At 35.5% G+C, this 21,246-nt stretch overlaps 3 protein-coding genes across 3 annotated transcripts in view; 2 read left to right on the forward strand and 1 right to left on the reverse strand.

The window, feature by feature from the left end:
- LOC133835113 (angiotensin-converting enzyme) overlaps positions 1 to 21,246 on the reverse strand; it is a 70,097-nt gene that overhangs the window by 28,459 nt on the left and 20,392 nt on the right. The window lies entirely within an intron of this gene.
- On the forward strand, positions 1,040 to 10,507 carry LOC133835134 (uncharacterized). Its single transcript, XM_062265025.1, has 3 exons — positions 1,040 to 1,289; positions 1,357 to 1,542; positions 9,911 to 10,507. The coding sequence occupies exons 1-3, from the start codon at positions 1,098 to 1,100 to the stop codon at positions 10,067 to 10,069; spliced, it is 537 nt and encodes a 178-aa protein (XP_062121009.1). The 5' UTR covers positions 1,040 to 1,097; the 3' UTR covers positions 10,070 to 10,507.
- On the forward strand, positions 13,561 to 15,388 carry LOC133835121 (von Willebrand factor D and EGF domain-containing protein-like). Its single transcript, XM_062265010.1, has 4 exons — positions 13,561 to 13,890; positions 13,952 to 14,368; positions 14,433 to 14,732; positions 14,789 to 15,388. Exons 1-4 carry the CDS (start codon positions 13,624 to 13,626, stop codon positions 15,377 to 15,379), a joined length of 1,575 nt encoding a protein of 524 aa, XP_062120994.1. The 5' UTR covers positions 13,561 to 13,623; the 3' UTR covers positions 15,380 to 15,388.

Genomic DNA, 21,246 nt, shown 5'->3' on the forward strand with positions numbered 1-21,246 from the left:
CTATTTTTTTGGTTTTTAAGTAAAACTTCTGCTTTACAAATGCTTTATCTGAGTTTGATTAATATGCATTTTAGATGAAAAAATGTTTTTTATAACTGATCAGATGTTTTTTCAACTCTTTTAATAATTGTAGAGGTATGAACTGGTACTAAAAATATCAACATAATATATTGTAAAATACTGATATATACTAAAGGCCACATTTGGTATACTGATATACTATTACCGTCAAAGTATATAGAGTTGAAATACATATATACAGATTATCATTCAAATCAGATAGAACCCGATTGTCGCAACCGTTTTTTTGGCATATAAAATTATTCCTTAAATTAATTTTACAATTTCCATCTGACCACAAACATTGCTGTCATAAAAATACAAGATACTACTTTTATCACAGCGTCCAATATATGTTTGATATTCAATTTTTTTCAACTTGCAGGGGTTGAAGTGGGATTTGCAAAAGTCTAAAACAAACTTGATCTGCGTGCATACATTTGCTGAAAGCACAAAGTTAGAATACTCTTTTACCATACGCATAGAGAGTATAATAAACATCAGCAGATCCAATTCTGTTACTGAAGTCAGACTTAAATATCTGAATATGATTATCAGGTCACACGATAGCAGCCGATTTTAGATTATTTACTTTTAAAATAAAAGCACTAACTACTTTTTTTAAATTGGTATAACTTTGCTTTTGCAAATCCAAGCTTTGGAAAGCTCTCGCTGAATCTTTCAAAAAAGCTCGTAATTGACAGCCCTCACATTTTAACAAAGCTTTTTGGTAAATTCACAAATACAGTGTTCCTAGATGTATGCAACAGATTTTTAATAAATGAATATCAAAATATAATAATATTAATTCGATAAGCCTAATACTATGCAACTTTACGTACAGATGTCAGCTGTGTATATTAATATATAATTTTTTAACAATTTCCACTCATCTGTAGAGCTTAGTTGGACTTATCAACTCACTTATACTCACAAGACTATCAAGTACCAAGAGAATGCTATTATTATATCCATTTCAGTTCAGTTTCAAGTCCATCCACGCGAGGAACGTGAAAATATTATTGGCACACCCGAAAATGTTTCGTTTTCTTATTGTGATATGGTTTATTCTTTTGCCTAGTGCACTATTGCAAACTGAAAATCCATACATATGTGAAGAAACTGTAACGGTTGAGTACACTGCCAGAGAACGTTTGCCAGTGGAGGCCTATGGATCATTTGCAGAAAGTTTTAGGAAATATGGTATTCAAGGTGCAATGCAAGATGTGGTCAGTAAGCATGATGAGTTAGATACAATTATTTTGGAATAAGAAATTTTTGTGTGTTAATATATAGTTGAAAACGAGGCTGGAGGTCCATAAAGTTTGCTGCCCGGGGTATGAGGACACAAATCCATTGAATCTAAGCTGCCAGGCGATTTCAACGACCACAACAGAGTCGTCTGACTTTTATGATGAAACAACTACAATTAATGAACTGTTCCAAAGTTTCACCAGAGAGCAAACAGGATTCGATCAATGGGTTTGTAGTGTACCAAAACCTTATCAGGCTTTAGAAGGCACTGATTGTCCGTGATCGAGCTTGGTAGGTTGCGTATTCTTGCTATGCTCGGTTCTAGCTCGTCGGATTGGTCGGGGTTCTTCCTCACTCGATCACTTGCGGCTACGCTAACACATGCAAATAGTTAATACGCAGACGGAATATACAAAAAGCTTTATAGGAATCAAAAAGAACAATAAAAAGAGTTTTCGCGCCGACACACGCTTTAGTGGAGTTTTCTTCTAAGAAATTACCTAGTAGAGGAATCTAGATGTTGAGTTCCTCATCTCTACCCTCCCGACCATGGTAACTTTCGATTTTTTTTTTATAAGTTACCCCTACTTTAAATTATATTTAAGTTTTCTATATATTCGACATCTTCCCTTCGTTTACTCGACAGACCATATTAAGCAAAATTAGCAAAACATTATTTCATTAATCACTTCATGTGAAATTTTAATTAATAAAGAATTCATGATACTCCGTTTGTTACATACATATGTGATATGATTACTAATATTTACAAAATTAATTCAAGTCTGAGACGTACTCGTGATAATTTCATTTGATTAACAATTAGGCACATTTATATAATCATTTGTGTCATTAAAGTTACCTTTTGTAACTTCTACTTGTTTAAGTTAACTTACTCAGATGTCGTTTTTCTTACGGTCGTGGTACCATGACGAAGATGAGTGACGATGATAATGTTGTGTTGATAATGATATAATACTATATGAGAAAATATACAGATAATTAATATAAATGTACCAAAATTAGAATTCTTTCATTTTTTTGTCGTATCCACGAGTATGCCTCAACAATTTTTCATTAGAATTATTAATTTTACGTTTACAAATTTAATACAAAATAACTAGAAGATACAGACAATGTAATTCGTGAAACTTCTCAGCAAATCATAGCAGCATGCAGAAAGATTGATACAATATAAATGAACTTATTGTTGTTGCATTGTGGATTGTGGTACTGTTGTTGTACTATGCACTACTCATCCAGTGTATTCTTGGTTTTCAGGCGTATGTGCCTGTATGTGCTCCACTAATATTCAAATCAAACTTGGCCGTGATCTCGGGTGTATGTCGGGGACGGTCAGAATCACAGTCTTTTGGTACTCCGTTGGGCAGCCAATCTGGTTGTGATCTCCGACCAAATTTGTGCACCCAATATATAGTTGTTCACTAGGGCCACACGGCGCTCTATAGTTGTAATAGAGGTTGAATGGACCATTAGTGGCCCACAGAGGCTACCATCCGCCAGTGCCGAGCTCGATGAGCCGAATTTCTGGGGATTCTATGCCTTTATTGGAGAGATATGGTTAGAAACTACACTGACAATTAATTCCACTTCATACCTGTATTAATTATGAAATTTATCACTGCACTGTTTATATATTTATTTATATATAGACGTCTATCCTCACATATATTCTCACTTGGGGTCGATCTGGTATTTTTCCACTGCCAGATTATATAATTCGCAGATTCACGTGGGATTATAAAATTCGGTGGCCGACAGACAATAAATACGTCAGCTTTGACTAATTGCTTTTTCTCTAATGCTAAGCTCGCTTCACTTTCGACTGTACTCCACTGCACCGCATGGTAAGCCGAGCTTTTGCAAGAGCTTTGCGAAGACAGTGATAAGCAAGTGCAGATAGTGAGATGACTAAGTTAGGGTGCGTCAATATTTAGAACAGCAAAAAAAGTTGGGAAATTTGGAACTTCTTTTATTACAATATATTTTTCGCTCACTACACACCCCCACCCCAGATAATGGCACAGGGTATACCCGAAGAGACATTATCGATATCGCCTTACTATTGTGATTTCTTAATTCTTATATCTTTTAAATGAAATGTACCAAGTTTTTTCCCATTTAGATCTGCTAACTCATAATAATAAGAACTACGTTTCTGGATTACTTTTGCCTGAATAAATAAAGGTGCCAACTTTGAACTAAATCTTTTTCCAGCATTACTTTGAGTGAAATTCCTGGCAAAAACTACGTCCCCAGTATTTAGTTGAACATTTCTGCTTCTTAAGTTGTACCTATTGGCATTCTCTTCATGAACTTGACTTATTTTATTTTTCGCGTCTTGTCGAGCCAATTGTAAAGCATCAGGTGACTGGATTGCAACGTCATCACATAAAAGATCCAAATTACGAAGCAAAGTATAATCTTTTCCATTTAAGATCATATTTTGACCGAAAGCTAAGAAATATGGTGAGTAACCAGTGCTTCGATGCATGGTTGCTCTTAGCGCTCCGCTAATGGCACTTAGATTTGCATCCCAATTAGTATGATCATTACCAATATAAGCACGAATGGCTGCTAAAACTGACCGATTCAATCGCTCGCTTGCGTTAGCCTGAGGCGAATAGATGGCTGTACAACGATGTGTTATACCAAACTTGGTTAGGAATGCTTCGAATAAACTAGACTTAAATTGTGACCCGTTATCTGTTAAGAGGACTTCTGGAACTCCAAATGTGTAAAATATATTATTCTCAAGATAACTACAAATTCTGGGAGCCGTAAACTTCTTAAGTGGAGAAAGAAAATGAAATTTGGTATGGTGGTCTACTAGGACTAACAATCCTATGTTTCCGGACTTTGTTCGGGGATATGGACCTAACAAATCAAGATATAATTTCTGGAATGGCCGGTCCGATGTCATAGGTTTCCCCATAGGCGGTCTTAGTACTACATTAGGAGCTTTTGTGCTGTGACACACATTACACTTTGATATATAATTCCGTATTTGGCTAACCATTCGTGGCCAAAATAGGTATCGTTTTAATTTCTCTACTGTTTTGCCATGCCACAATGTGCTGAGCCTGGTGCGTCATGAGCTTGATATAGAACTCCCTGAACAAGTCCTGCGGGAACCCATAATTTCCATACATGGTCGTTTTATACTCACTGCCTTTGTTAAAATCTGTTCGTTTATACACATATCCGTCTACAACTTTAAGGTCAGGTAGTTTGGTTTGATTCAGCTGGATTTTCTCGATCAAGTTCAAGTATTCAACAGATTTAAACTGATCTGCTTGTAAATTCACTATTGGATTAACGATATCGAATTCCTCTACAGATGGTTCATTGCGACGTGAAAGAGCGTCGGCAACCACGTTCTCAGAACCTCGTCTGTGTATAATGGAGAAAGAAAAAGCTTGTAACTTCATTGACCAACGAGCCAGTCTTCCGGATAAATCCTTCTGCCTCATCAGCCACTGCAAAGATGCATGGTCTGTGATTACAAGAAAATCTTGTCCCTCAATATAAGAACGAAACTTCTTTATTCCTTTCAAAACGGCAAGACACTCCAGTTCGGTTACGGAATAGTTACGCTGGGCTTTTGATAGTTTTTCGGACATGAATGCTATTGGTAGCTCGATCCCATCTCGTTCTTGTGCTAAAACACAACCAATTCCGTATGAACTAGCGTCACACAACAAAATAAACTTTTTTGAAAAATCAGGTGTTATTAATATTGGTGCTCCTGTTAGACAATTCTTGAGTGCAATAAAAGCTTTGTTGGCATCTTCATTCCAACTAATCGTTTTCTTCCCTTTCAACAACTCAGTCAGTGGAAAACTAATGGTGGCATAATTTTCGACAAATCGTCGATACCATCCAGTTAGACCCAAAATCGACGCAACTGTTTTATAGAGGATGGAATGGGAAAATCTGTGATAGAATTAATTTTATCTGGATCTGTCATTATCCTGCCTTGTCCTATGATAAACCCAAGATACTTAATTTCGCGCATACAAAATTTTGATTTACCCACATTGATAGTAAGATTAGCTTTACGTAAACATAACGCTATTTCTTGTAGTAGAATAAGATGCGAATCAAAATCATCCGATAAGATAAGTAAGTCATCTAGATATACAAAAACTCTAGTTCGGAGATGTGAAGGTATAACTTGATCCATAAGTCGACAAAGTGTTTGAGCTGCATTACACAACCCGAATGGCATCATTTTATATTGATAGAGGACGATTTGGAATGGTAAAGGCGGTGTATTGCCGTGAGGGCTCATCGAGTGGAATTTGCCAGTAAGCATGCTTCATATCCAATCCCGTAATAAAACTAGCTGGCGGCAATCTACTTAGTATGCCGTCTATATGTGGTAGTGGATAAGCATCTCGCCTTGTTACTTTATTTATCTCCCGCGAATCAAGACATAGTCTACACTTGTCTCCTTTCTTTACTAACACACAGTTACTGCTCCACGGACTGTTGGAGACTTCGATAACATCTAAAGCTAGCATGTTATCAACTTCTGCAAACATTAATTTTTCAATAGCTGGTGAGACCGGCCAATGCCGTTGCTTGATGGGCCTAGTTCCTTCTACCTCTATTGAGTGTTTAATTAGACTAGTGCGTCCCAGACCCTCTTTTGTAAATGACGGAAACATTTCAATCATGGCCTGAAGACGTTTTTCTTCTTCTACAGATAATTTATGAAATTTTGGTTGTTCATCTTGAGCATCAGACGACCCAACATCAAGTTCACATATCTCAGTTTGAGCTCTTATTTTATCAATCAATCCAAACTTCTTCCAGAAATCTATTCCCAGATAAACATTCTGTTTTAAATCAGGAATGATAAACAATTCCAAACTATCAGATTTCTCACGATATCTCACTTCAGTTATAAGTTTTCCAACCACATTACTTTTAGTTCCATTAGCCGTTAGAATGGCTCCTGAACACTTTTTAGATTTGTTATTTGCTAATAATTCTGCTGCTGCTGTTCCACCTGCGCAACTTATTGTCGCTCCGGAATCTAATAAAGCTAAATATGGTTTACCTTCAATGGTTACTTCAGAATAAAGTCGTTCATCCGAACTCAAAATAATGGATGAAATTATTTTCTTACGATTAGCTCGAATGGTTTTCCAATATAGTCTTAAACGTTTAGTTGACCGTTTAGGTTTATGATTAAGTTTAATAAAATCTAAACTTGCGAATATTCTTTCACGAAACTCTTTACAGAAGGTTTCCCAAGTGAAGTTGTCATGGTTACGATGGAACTTCCAATACCAGTCACTTGCTTTGCCATTAAACAATAAATGTAGATGATCACACAAAACTTTATAATCTCTATTAAGATTTTGATCTGTAAGAGATCGAACTCGATAGATAAATTCGTCCATATGTATACATTGTTTTGACCCGTCAAACTTAATTCTCCAATTTTGAATAATGTTCGATACCTTTTCTGGAGGTATACTAGAATAAGATTCAGATCTGGGTACGCTGTTTCTATCCTGATTTGTATTGACTGCTGGACTATTGTTTCTGACTTGACTAGGGTAAGAGTCTTGTTGGGGTGGTATACTGGACTGAACTGAAGATAAATGTTCATTAACTTCAAGTTTTTTGGATATAAAAGATGTTAATTCTTCCATCATTTGCGCTTGTTGAACTGCCATACTTGCTTGGATATAGTTAGCTATTTCTACTTGAGACATTGGCTCTACCAACCGTCTTGTGGATGATCTGGTGGTCATACCTGAATAAGTAGTAGTTGCTCGGCCTCTACCTCTATAATTCTTAGCTTTAGATTGCCTTTGCAAGCTATCATTAGCTACTTCAGATTCGTTTGCACTTGCTGGTAACGAAGCCGCTGCATTTAGTTCTACTGATAAGTTGTTATTTGAATAACTCAAAACATTGAGAGTACAATTTGTACTACAAGTTGGACAAGCCGTTTTTTCTCTTATGGCTTCACGAATACAATTTGCATGGAACTTATGGTTACAAGGAGTCTTAGCTACAAGTTCTGTATCTACTAAAACCTCATTGCAAATACCACAAAATGGGCTTTGATCTCGCAAAGTCGCTTGAATATTATCGGTGCTGCGTTCGAGTGGCATTTTGAATAAAAATTTATCAAAATCATATAAACATTAGGTCTGTCTTTCAACGTAATGGAATCTGTACGAATATAATTAACTAGGCGTAATTTGTTAAGAAGGAAATCCCCTTATTGTAACTAAAGGCTATTTTAAGTTTGTGATATAATTAATCATGATGGACATAATCTGATATAAACTGAATTATGTAATCCTTATCATGACGATCCTTTTTATTTAAATACATTACAGTCTTTCTTGAAATCTAAATCAGTAAGTTCACCACTAGATCTTCTTGGTCGTGCACCCCGAAGAACTAAGTGCCATCGTTGGATCCAAAGTGTGATTCTAGAGTACTACTATTGAAATATCATCCAAGAATATACTATCATGAATGAACGCAAAGCTTTATAATAGTGAAAGATTAAAGAATGTGCACCAGAAGTCTCTAGATCTGTTTTGGTCGATAAATTACTGAGTAGTAACTTACATCGCATATTCCTAAACCAGATTCTAAAACACTTCCATATGAACCTCAAAAATCCAGTCCTATTATAATTAAGCTATTTGAATTTTGGATGGAATAGATGAGTGAATGTGGGATATTTATGTTTTTCTTGCTCGGGTCCCACGCTTGGGCGCCAATTTTACTATGTGTAGTGTACCAAAACCTTATCAGGCTTTAGAAGGCACTGATTGTCCGTGATCGAGCTTGGTAGGTTGCGTATTCTTGCTATGCTCGGTTCTAGCTCGTCGGATTGGTCGGGGTTCTTCCTCACTCGATCACTTGCGGCTACGCTAACACATGCAAATAGTTAATACGCAGACGGAATATACAAAAAAAAAGAAAGCTTTATAGGAATCAAAAAGAACAATAAAAAGAGTTTTCGCGCCGACACACGCTTTAGTGGAGTTTTCTTCTAAGAAATTACCTAGTAGAGGAATCTAGATGTTGAGTTCCTCATCTCTACCCTCCCGACCATGGTAACTTTCGATTTTTTTTTTTTATAAGTTACCCCTACTTTAAATTATATTTAAGTTTTCTATATATTCGACATCTTCCCTTCGTTTACTCGACAGACCATATTAAGCAAAATTAGCAAAACATTATTTCATTAATCACTTCATGTGAAATTTTAATTAATAAAGAATTCATGATACTCCGTTTGTTACATACATATGTGATATGATTACTAATATTTACAAAATTAATTCAAGTCTGAGACGTACTCGTGATAATTTCATTTGATTAACAATTAGGCACATTTATATAATCATTTGTGTCATTAAAGTTACCTTTTGTAACTTCTACTTGTTTAAGTTAACTTACTCAGATGTCGTTTTTCTTACGGTCGTGGTACCATGACGAAGATGAGTGACGATGATAATGTTGTGTTGATAATGATATAATACTATATGAGAAAATATACAGATAATTAATATAAATGTACCAAAATTAGAATTCTTTCATTTTTTTGTCGTATCCACGAGTATGCCTCAACAATTTTTCATTAGAATTATTAATTTTACGTTTACAAATTTAATACAAAATAACTAGAAGATACAGACAATGTAATTCGTGAAACTTCTCAGCAAATCATAGCAGCATGCAGAAAGATTGATACAATATAAATGAACTTATTGTTGTTGCATTGTGGATTGTGGTACTGTTGTTGTACTATGCACTACTCATCCAGTGTATTCTTGGTTTTCAGGCGTATGTGCCTGTATGTGCTCCACTAATATTCAAATCAAACTTGGCCGTGATCTCGGGTGTATGTCGGGGACGGTCAGAATCACAGTCTTTTGGTACTCCGTTGGGCAGCCAATCTGGTTGTGATCTCCGACCAAATTTGTGCACCCAATATATAGTTGTTCACTAGGGCCACACGGCGCTCTATAGTTGTAATAGAGGTTGAATGGACCATTAGTGGCCCACAGAGGCTACCATCCGCCAGTGCCGAGCTCGATGAGCCGAATTTCTGGGGATTCTATGCCTTTATTGGAGAGATATGGTTAGAAACTACACTGACAATTAATTCCACTTCATACCTGTATTAATTATGAAATTTATCACTGCACTGTTTATATATTTATTTATATATAGACGTCTATCCTCACATATATTCTCACTTGGGGTCGATCTGGTATTTTTCCATTGCCAGATTATATAATTCGCAGATTCACGTGGGATTATAAAATTCGGTGGCCGACAGACAATAAATACGTCAGCTTTGACTAATTGCTTTTTCTCTAATGCTAAGCTCGCTTCACTTTCGACTGTACTCCACTGCACCGCATGGTAAGCCGAGCTTTTGCAAGAGCTTTGCGAAGACAGTGATAAGCAAGTGCAGATAGTGAGATGACTAAGTTAGGGTGCGTCAATATTTAGAACAGCAAAAAAAAAGTTGGGAAATTTGGAACTTCTTTTATTACAATATATTTTTCGCTCACTACAGGTTATAATATGTGGTGCTCTCTTAGTTGCCACTGCCTTCGTAGCTCTAACATTGTTGACTTGGCACTATATAAAACAAAAAAGGTTGCGCAGGGCTATGGAAGGAAACGACGTTGGCAATGAACTTGATGCACGCACTGCTTTATTTGCTGAGACATAGAATTTTGAGAACTATAAAATAAATTTAACAAATAAATTTTTACAAACTTTCCAGTAAATAATATATATTATATTTTGAATTCGGCGCAATTGAATAATTAGTATCATGCAAACTATGTAGTTTCATTACAAATGTAATTCATGCATGAATCATCGCTCATTGTTGATAGCAAGAGTATATTTTATAAATACACATATGTATACACACATATATATGCAAGATATCTTATGTTATATAGTACATTCTAGAAGGCAATGAAGCCGCACAGCTCCGTATTGGCAACTGAGAAATTTAGTTACTCGTACATTGAGTATGCATTATTGCAATCATCGTTGATTATTTAACGCTAAAAATGTCAAAGGTCTGGATATTCATTTCATTTAATCTATTAGTGAACTGCATAAATTGTGCAAAAGATCCTCATATGTGCGTCAAAGACGTCGAAGATGTTGTAAGAAATAAAATTTAATTAACATCGCTTTAATTTTAAATAATTTCTGACTGCAGACTAAAACACAATTAAAGTCCCAAGAGGAATGCTGCGAAGGGTATGTGGCATCCTCTATAGAGGGCGAGGGCTGCCAGCCTGTTCAATACCTGAATAGTGAAGAAGAGCTTGAAGAAGATGAAGGCTCAGTCGAGTCTATTTTCGATATATCTGCGACAATTGCTAATTGTGTTCCACTAAGCAAGTGTTCTCTTGCGTTGCTTTGTGTGCTTATTATGTTTAATTAAATTTGCATTTTCCATTCGGGAATTCCCAGAAGTGATTTATATTTGGCATTGTGTTTAATGAGACAAGTAATTAAAGAATTTGTAATCCCATTTGAGTTATAATTTTTTCGAACTAATATTTTTATACCCGCCAGCATTAAAAGCCGAGACTATCTAGCCATGTCCGTCTGTCCGTCTGTGTGTCCGTCCGTCTGTTCGTACGAACACATAGATCTTAGAAACTATAAGATATAGAGCTATAATTTTTTTCGACAGCATTTGTTATGTTTGTACGCACATCAATAAAACCGAAAATCAATAAAATCGAATAACAAGCGTAATTTTCAAGCTACAGCTGCGAATTTTGGTGTAAACAGTCCGGGTGTAATTTTAAAATATACCAAATTACCTTAATTTACTACAAATATACCGAAGAATATATTTGGTATATGTATGTACTAATACATGCAAGAAACTCTGACCTGTAGTAAGTAGGCGTCTTTACCTATACAAAAATATTTCGTAAATAACTTCTACTATAATATTATCTGATTGAAACCAAATTTTCAGAATATAGAATATTGTTATTATTATTATATACCAATTTTTGTCAATTTGCGGGGTCAGAGGTGCGCTTGACAAAAAATTTGAAACAATCTTGAAATGAAAACGAGTATTGCAAATTAAACGTATTCGCAATTATCGAATTGCACATACATATGGGTAATTGACGGAATTTGTCCCTTGCGAGACTTTTTACAGTGCACTGCAGTGAAAATAACAAACCGAAACAATTTTAAAAATAAGTGAATGGTTTTCTTAAAGCATTAGATAAGCACTATATTTAGAGCTAAGATTGATTTTAGGAACTTGTTCTGTTTTACGATAAAATATATGAATTCATTCATTTTTTTGGTTTTGCGAAGAAAGAAAATTCAAAAACCATTCTTAGCTCTAATTAAAGTACTTATCTAGAGCTAAAAAAAAACCTTTTTCTTATTTTTAAAATTGTTTCAGTTTATGTTATTTTCAATGTAAAGGGTCTCGCACGGGACAAATTCCGTCATGGAATTACCCATATGTTTTTAAATAGGGTTCACGCGATAATGCCCAATGGAATAACAACACGTAAGTACGCAGCCAAAAAGTTTAATCACCATTCGAAGGAATTTTAATATCATTATTATAGTAACTTTGACACTTTAAGAGAGCTATGAGATAATTGTTTTCTATAGAACTGATTATTTTTGTACGCAGATCAAGTTTGTTTTAGATTTTTACTATCAACATTATTGCATTTTCAACAGTGTAATGTCGCACATGGATGCTATCGCACTGTGCGTTATTATATATATACTATTTTGTGCATAATAGGCTCAAGATGCCGGACATATATATAGTATAATAGAAATCTGTAAAGCGAGTCTTCTTTTAGGCATAACCTAATCATTACATTCTGAAAGTGCTACAGTTCGGCTCTTCATTTCTAGTAAAAAGCAGAATACGTCAAATATATTTCGGATTTCGACTTCTAGTTGCCGGTGCCCTGCTTTTACTAATAAGAAACGACGTTGGCAATGAACTTGATGTACGCACTGCTTTATTTGCTGAGCCATAGAATTTTGAGAACGATAAAATAATTTTAACAAATAAATTTTTACAAACTTTCCAGGAAATAACGAACTCATATTTTGAATTCTGCGCCATTGAATATTAAGTATTAAGCAAACTATGTGGTTTTATTATAAATGTAATTCATAAATGAATCAGCGTTCATTGTTGATAGCAAGAATTTATTTTATAAATACACATATACACACATACATACATATATACTACAAATCTTAAGTTATATAGTACATTCTAGAAGGCAATGAAGCCGCACAGCTCCGTTGTGGAACTGAGAAATTTAGTTACATTGAGAATGCATTATTGCAATCATCGTTGATTATTTAACGCTAAAAATGTCAAAGGTCTGGATATTCATTTCATTTAATCTATTAGTGAACTGCATAAATTGTGCAAAAGATCCTCATATGTGCGTCAAAGACGTCGAAGATGTTGTAAGAAATAAAATTTAATTAACATCGCTTTAATTTTAAATAATTTCTGACTGCAGACTAAAACACAATTAAAGTCCCAAGAGGAATGCTGCGAAGGGTATGTGGCATCCTCTATAGAGGGCGAGGGCTGCCAGCCTGTTCAATACCTGAATAGTGAAGAAGAGCTTGAAGAAGATGAAGGTTCAGTCGAGCCTTTTTTTGATATATCTGCGACAATGACTAATTGTGTTCCACTAAGCAAGTGTTCTCTTGCGTTGCTTTCTGTGCTTATTATGTTTAATTAAATTGCACAATATTTTCCATTCGGGAATTCCCAGAAGTGATTTATATTTGGTGCTATGTTTAATGAGTATTATGATTATTGAGATAATTATAGAATTTGCAATCTCATTGGCGTTTTCTTTTTTTCTAAGTAATATTTGTTGTAAACTAATATTGTACTCTTACAACCAAGCTATTCAATCAATTAAAGTAAATTCCGTAGAAGTTCAACCATTTCAATTGCTTACATACTTATGTAAATATGTAATTTAAATAAATTCCAAGAAAATGAACACACTACTCAATACATGCTCTCTTTATTTTTCAATCTGTGCTCATTGCTATACTATGTATATGATAAGAGTAAATAATATAAGTATGTATGTGTATATGTACGAATTTCATGATAAGCATGAGATTTATAGTAAAGTGAGATTTTCAAACCATTCAAAATCGTCAGCGCAATAGTTCGGGTGTACATTTTCTGTAACGGAATATATAGAATACATTCCAGTGATGTGGCGCAAGGAATGTCAAATATATTTCGGATGTCTTCTACTAGTTGGAGGATGCTTTGCTCTTCCTAACCCACTAGCAGCCCCCACCGATATTGAGACTTCCGACGAAAATACAGCAATTAACGAAACTACGCCTTGTTTAGTCGAAAAAGATCCAAATTTGTGCACCAAGGAAGAGGATGTGGATTTGGATAGCTCAGAGAGTCTACAAAAACTAAGGGAAGCCTTTAAGGAATTTAATATAACATTGCCCAGTGAGCTTTCGGTTAGTATTAAAATGTTTTTACTATAAAAGAACAATACTAATTGCAATTTCTTATCAATAGGATGACGTAAGAACAAGAACATTTTGCTGTGCCGGCTATAAGAGACAAAGCAATCTTGAACTATGTCAACCTATCTGCTCTCCCAAATGCGGGAGAAACCGTTATTGCTCTAAGCCAAATGTATGTGAGTGCGCAACAGGATACGAAGAAGTTAATGGCACTTGTCGCAGACTCTGTGCTTCGAACTGCAGCGCAACTAGCAACTGTGCAGATGGAAAATATTGTGACTGCAAGGAGGGATTCCAGATGTTAGATGGAGATTGTTTGACCAGTGAGGAAATAGAGTTGACAATTGAAGATCCGAATCTATGTACGAAAACTATCGAAGTTGAGATAAATTGTAGTTTACCAACCACTTGGCTTTCAATGAAACAAGAGTTCGATGATCTAAATATTCCATTTCCCAATGACTTATATGTGAGTACAATTGAATTCAAAGATCAAGTCTGACTGATAAGTTATCGCCATTCAATATTTACAGATAATCAAGAAAACAGAAATACAGAAATTTTGTTGCGAGGGCTACGAGAAGCACGAAGGGAAACACTTGTGCCAACCTGTGTGTCCTGCAAACTGTGGTGAGCATAGTTTCTGTGGTGAATCAGGCTTGTGTGAATGTGAGCTCAACTATCAAGTGACATCGACTGGAAATTGTATCAAGAATCCTGTCGACTTCCTATCAAACGATCCGCATTTATGCAAAACGAATAAGACTGTGACCTATGTGGATCAGAGTAACTTAAACACTTTATTGACAACTCCAAAGGCAGCAAAGAATCTGGTAACTAATTAACAATTGTAAATCATTCGTAAACTTTATTATTCCATTTCAATTAGATCCGAAGCAAAGTAGAAACTCTGTTGAGATGCTGCCATGGCTACGAGCAAATCACAAATGGCGGTCTTTGCGAGCCAGTATACCACGAAAAGCAATGCATGGATGGCTATCAAAAGGATAAATATGGAAACTGTGAGCCAATTTGCACACCCACTTGCCCACAAGATAGCAGCTGTATCAGGCCAGAAGAGTGTCAGTGTAATGTTGGCTACTTTAACAGTACCAGCTTGGACAACGAATTCACGTGTGAGCCCATCTGCTTGGAGGATATTCCCGAGAATAGTGTCTGTGTGCGGCCCGAGCAATGGGAGTGTGACACTGGCTATATCAAGCTCCGCACGGCCGATAGGAAAGCTTTCCGCTGTTCTCCGCATTGTGAGGAAACTTGCCCCGAATTTTCCAAGTGCGTTTCCCCCGATATTTGCAAATGTCTTCCGGGATACTCTGAAACTAATGTAGAAGACACTAATAATACCAATAACTACCGAATAGTTTGTGCTCTTGAGAATGAAGTAAAAAATAATGTTGAAGTAGAAGATAGTACGGCAAGCCTTGACGAAGGCGAAGGCTCATATAGAGTTGGAAAATGATTTTAAAAATATTTTGCAGGCAAAAATAATAATACCACTAATTTCTTTTTTCTTTGTCTATTGCTGTTGCCCCTCCTCAAAATGAAAATGTTGTAACATAAAGGTTTTCTCATTTTTGCCATTTGCATTTCATTTTTTTTTTAAATTGATTAAAAATAAAATTTCTATGACATTGTTGCACTTTCTTCACTGTAAGAAATATAAACTGACTGATGGAAATGCTTCTATGTATGATGCAAGTGTCAACACAAAAGACGCATCATTCAAACATCCTTTTAGGTGTGAAAAAGTAAACAAACTTAGAAGAGAAGAAGAAGCGTATAAAAAGCGATAGAAACGAATTAACAGTAAACTGGAAAGTTCAACCTGACCATTTTATTTAACATTTCTCAAATGTAGAACCTTCCAGTTATATTATTCTGCTCTGCAAAAATGTGAAGTATTTTGGTAATACTATTGGCTTTTTGAGTGACGTAAGCTAGTCTCAAAGCTAGCTTAGCTAAAAGCAAACCGAAGTTTATTAATATACAAAATGTAATCCAAACGTAGAGAGGTAAACATACGAGTAGATAAAATAGAATACAATATTGCACATTGTCAACCAAAGTCACTAAGGCTGGACTGTCGTAGCCAATTATGTTTCAAATAATGCATACTCTCCTGAATCTATAGAAATGATCTGTGTTCGCCAATATTCGTGAAATAACACCAGTAGAAGACTTTTAAAATCGACCATAATTGAAATAAGCTTGAATATTGTTGTAATTAAAAAATTGGTGTTCGATATATTTGTTTAAAAGCAACGTATATGTAATGCCAAACATGCACATCGTATGTTCTATTCCAAAGATGAACTCTGTTAATGTAAGCTACTCTGTTATGTTAAGTCAATCAATATTAAAACGTTGCACAAACCATACGAAGTGGTAACAATAAACTCGAATAATTTGAATTTAATAATTAAAGCACAACAGCAAACCAAGCATTCAGTGAGTGGCCAAAGTTGAACGATTATCGTAAATGCAGGCTCAATCATTACTTTGCAAAAAAAAAACTGGAATAGCTTCTTGTCCTCACACATACTCGCATATCTGAACACAACTCGCACATAATATCTCATAATTAAGCTAAAAGCGAAACCAAAACATGCAAAAACTTTTAGCATTATGTAAGATTTAATGCAAGCGGAAAGCATTGAAAGTCAATGAGATCAACACCCAAATGCATCATCATTAATCGCAATGACAAATGGTATCAACAAATAAAAAATAAGACAAATTTTTAATAAAAGACAAACACACAAAAAGTGTTACAAGTTCGTTGCCAAAGTTTTTCGTTTCTGGCTGCTGCCAGAACCTGTTGAGCTGACCAACAGGCAAAGCATTGATCTTGTCCTTTACTTGCACACAATTTACGCAGAGTCCGTTTAATTTTTATTTTTTGTTTGTATGGATGGCATGTGGCAAGCGGCAAGCTGCAAACAGAGAATGGCACGACCCAAAAGTAAGAAATTAAAGAAAAATCCAAACAAGAGTCAAAGCTAAAGCAAAGTGAATGCAACAACTGCTTCGCAGAGACGCAATCAATTAGCGGCTGTGCGATGACGTCGACAACGTTGACGACGCGTCGTCGTCGAAGTTGAGGCAAACGTCGACGTCGACGTCGACGCTGAAGCTGACGCTAGCGTTGGCGCTAAAGCCGCTGCCACATGTGGCGGTTGCGTCATGGCGCCAAGCAGACCGTCTAGCGGTAATTGACTTGCAATTTCTTTTGCAGCAACTTTTCGGTTGCAAAGAAATTTGCCAAATATGTTGCAATAGTTGCCAATCCGACAAAGCAGCCGCAGAGAGTGAGGACTGGGATACTGAGCGTTGTGAAGTATGCGGCTAATTTATCAGCATTTATCATGAGGTAGTTTTCTTAACCATTAAAGTACAATGGGAATAGCTTTAACATTTCTTAAAAAGACACAGAGAATAAACAAAAGCCTTGAAAGAAAAAAATATAAAATATTTATAGAATTTAAAGGTTGAATTGATGTTTCAAATGTATTAATACATAAAAGATGACTTTCAAATGTGCAAATGTTTCCAAAAATTGCACAAGCTACAAAATAATACACAGTTACTGCTAATTATCAGAAGTCTTAAATATATTATATATATATAGTAACACACCAAGTTCGTCATTAAACATATGCAAGTTAAGTTCACCTCACTTAATCAACTTTATTTACGGACTTGCAAATTTATGATTTTAATTATAGTTTTTGGTTTTCTTCGGTGGCCTGATTTCCTATCATTTATTATAAAAAAAAAACTCGCAACTTCAGCTCGATGCCAATTTAAATGCATTTTTAATGTATTCATTTTTGCTTTCTTAATGCTCTTTTGCTTCACTTGTTGCACTAGCTTTTTGAGTCGCGAAGAGGAAGTAGGTAATCACTTTTTATCAATTTTATTTTGATTTAAGCTTATGAGAGAAAATCATAAATTTAATCGATGTCTTTTGGATGCATATTATTTATTCAATCAAGCAATTAACACACATTCAGCGGCATTTTGCAATTCTCCTCAATATTTCACGTTTTCTATAAATATAACTGTGCAAATCTTTTTTAACAAAAAGTTATTATTATTATTTTTTGTGACTTGAGCAATAACTTAATTATTTCATGTTTTATTTGTGCTTTTGGTTAATTTACAAACATTTTAGTGCTGCCTAATTACAGCTCGCTCTATATTTTTACCCCTATAGAGGGTAGTTTAAGTTATTTCAAAAACAAGTAAGAAAGCTACAGTCGAGTGTGCTCGACTACCATTTTGAGCAAAAGTACAACAGTGCGGCATTACTCTTAAAATATACCGAATTAATATACCCCCAAAATACTAAAATATACCAAAGACTACAATTGGTGTATTGATATAGTAAAACATTCAAAATATATAAATACACACATAGAGTACAAATATCAAATTGTTAGCAACGCTAGAAAAACCCGTAGAAAGTAAGCTGGTTATGTTTTTCATATAAGTTATTCAGTTCTTGTAAATAAACAACTCTTTTGGCACCTCTCGCTGCAAGTTAGTCGTACAATGAACGGCTTCTACGCCTCAGTGCGGCTAAAAGCGGCAACCAAAAAAAAAAAGAGAAACAATGCCGAAGACAAAGACTACCAAATAGATTTACAAAATGTACAACGAGAGTCGACTTCATAGCATAATGTTTATTCAATTTACGCAATTTACACCAAAAACAGCAACACTAACAGCAACAAAACTTTGGCTGGCATTTGATTGCCAACTGTCTTGGTATTGTTGTAATTATGAGTCAAGAAAAGGAAAAACCGTATAAAAAACTGTAACGATATTTGCTACGAGTAAATTATTAAAATGATTTGCCAGCAATGACCAAACAACAAATCACCAAGAAGTTGCTAAATATAGTACACTTAGTTTCTTCTAATTTTAGACGCAAATTACACGATGTGTAGTAAGTCAATAGGTCAAGCTGCACGTCCCCCTCTGCTCTGTTACCCGGAAAATCGACCCCTCAGCAGTTACAACTTGTGACCAGCTCTCGAGACTGGCGCGAGACTGGCACAGCTGCAGATCTCCTGAGGCGGAATTATTACTATGATAATAAATAGTTTTTTGACTGGTTTTTCTGGCTTGAGTTTGGGCGCAAAAATTTGCATAGATTTGCAGTTGGCTGTGACTACGGGATTAGGCCAATGACCAACGGCCAACGGCGAACAGCCAAACAGGTAAACAGTTAATTAGTTAAATAGATAACAACCAAAAGTTGACTTCCTTGTTTATCATCTGGGCCAGCCTTAAGAGATCTGTAAATAGATCACAACCACAACACACACAGATTAAGTGGACTTCATGCTCTGTTACTCAGCTACTCAGCTGATCAATCGCCACACAAACTTGGCTTAATCAATTGGGCGCAGCATTCAACGGCGCGTGACAATTTGGCCAAGTTAACCACAATCATCGCACAATGGCAGCGAGTGGGTCATAAAACCAAGACGACGCACCGCAAGAGTTCAAATGCTTTTGCCATTGACCTCTTTTTTCGTTAACCACCAGTTTTAGACCTTAGCTGAGAAGTGTTAAGACTAGAGATATCTATCTGTCTGTCTGTCTGGTCATTCAATTGCCGTGATTATCACTTTCAAATCACAAACAAATCAAATCAGTGACTTTTACATGCTTCAATGTCATGAAAAGGCTGCTGATTGAAAGGGCTGCGATTACGATTACGATTGCAGTTTACAATTTGTAACTTGTTTGCTCGCTCACTCAATTGTTCAGTCAGTTTTCCCATTAAACATTAATTAAGGGGCAAGCTTTACCTTATGTTGAGGTTTCGAAATTGATATTGCAGTTAAATTTTGGAAAAGGTAAAAAAAAAATATGTGAGAAGAAAAACAGAAAAACCAAATTATAAAGAAAATGTTTTATTTTAAAACAATAAACATTAATCCTATATATGACAATAATTAAATATAAATAAATAAATAAAGCTTAAACACTGCCACAAACTGATTATATCCACCCAAATTAAATGCACAGGGTCTCAGAAGAAATATCTGCAGAATATGGAAACTAAAAGTATGTATTTTTCTGTAATTTTCCGTGGGTAGAAACCTTCCAAAAACCACACAAAGTGCAACTAACTAAATAAGTAGAGAGAGACAATTACTTGGCCACATTTTGCAGTCACTTAGCCATGCTAACAACCGCAACAGCCAAGACAATCCACAAGAGCGACACAAGCGACAGGCAATGACCTTGACCAGAAATGCAATGAACCCTGTAGAGTTTTACCCTAAAAAGCAAAAGTATATATTTCTTCGATATATGTAAATCTTCATCGTACTCTTACACATGAAAAGAAAATAAACTTAAACGTTAATGTTAACGTCAAAGACGAAACTACCGAAACATAAACAGTTACAAGCCTGACTGAACAGAGGCCTTTATAAGTGGCACATAAAATGTCATAATTGTCAGTTTTCTGTTTTTTTTTGACTGACTTAAAGGCCTCGTCGGGCCCATTTGCGAGATCATCTGACATCAATGGGAACGAAGTGGAATGGAATGCGCATGTCGAATCACGTCCAAGTCACGTCTCACACAAAGTAAATTGTTACACAAATCATCAAAATGGCTAACAAAAAACTGATATAAAAAGCGGCAACACTTAAATGAAAATGCAAATGCAAATGCGAATTGAAGACGCCTCCAATGATGATTAATCGACACCTGCTTCATCTATGACACCTTTGTTGACGTCCCAAGCAAGTCTTGGAAATTGACCAAAAATATAAAACTACATTTAAAAATATGAAACAATTTATGTAAAGCTACGTTTATCGATACATAAATAAGACAAGGTCAGGTCGCTGAAAAGATGATAAAAATAAAAAAGCCTGACAATGCATTCAAATAAACAAAAGTTATAAAGTTATACTATGCGAGTGTGTGTAAATGTGTGTGTGCATATAATATGCGCAAGTTTTATAAATAATTCAAGGAAGTGTGTAATTGTAATGTTGGATTTAAGACAATGGCGCTTATAACTAAGCACTCGATGTCGGTCCGTCTATCAAAACAAACAGTCGATGGCGCCCCCGTGCAAACTTATGACATAATCAGCTGGAGCGTCTAACGGTGGCAGCCTCCAATAGCTCACCATCTCTCCCTCTCTCTCTCTCTGTTCGTATGTTTTGCGCTCTCTCTCTTTCTTTGGCATAGATTATATTGAACACAATGTGGTCAAGACATGCAAGCAATGCGAATGAAACTAAATCGAAAGTTGCATGCAACAGCACAGCAGAGCACAGCAGCAACATC

This window comes from Drosophila sulfurigaster, chromosome 2L (assembly GCF_023558435.1).
Source record: "Drosophila sulfurigaster albostrigata strain 15112-1811.04 chromosome 2L, ASM2355843v2, whole genome shotgun sequence".
NCBI lineage: Eukaryota > Metazoa > Arthropoda > Insecta > Diptera > Drosophilidae > Drosophila > Drosophila sulfurigaster.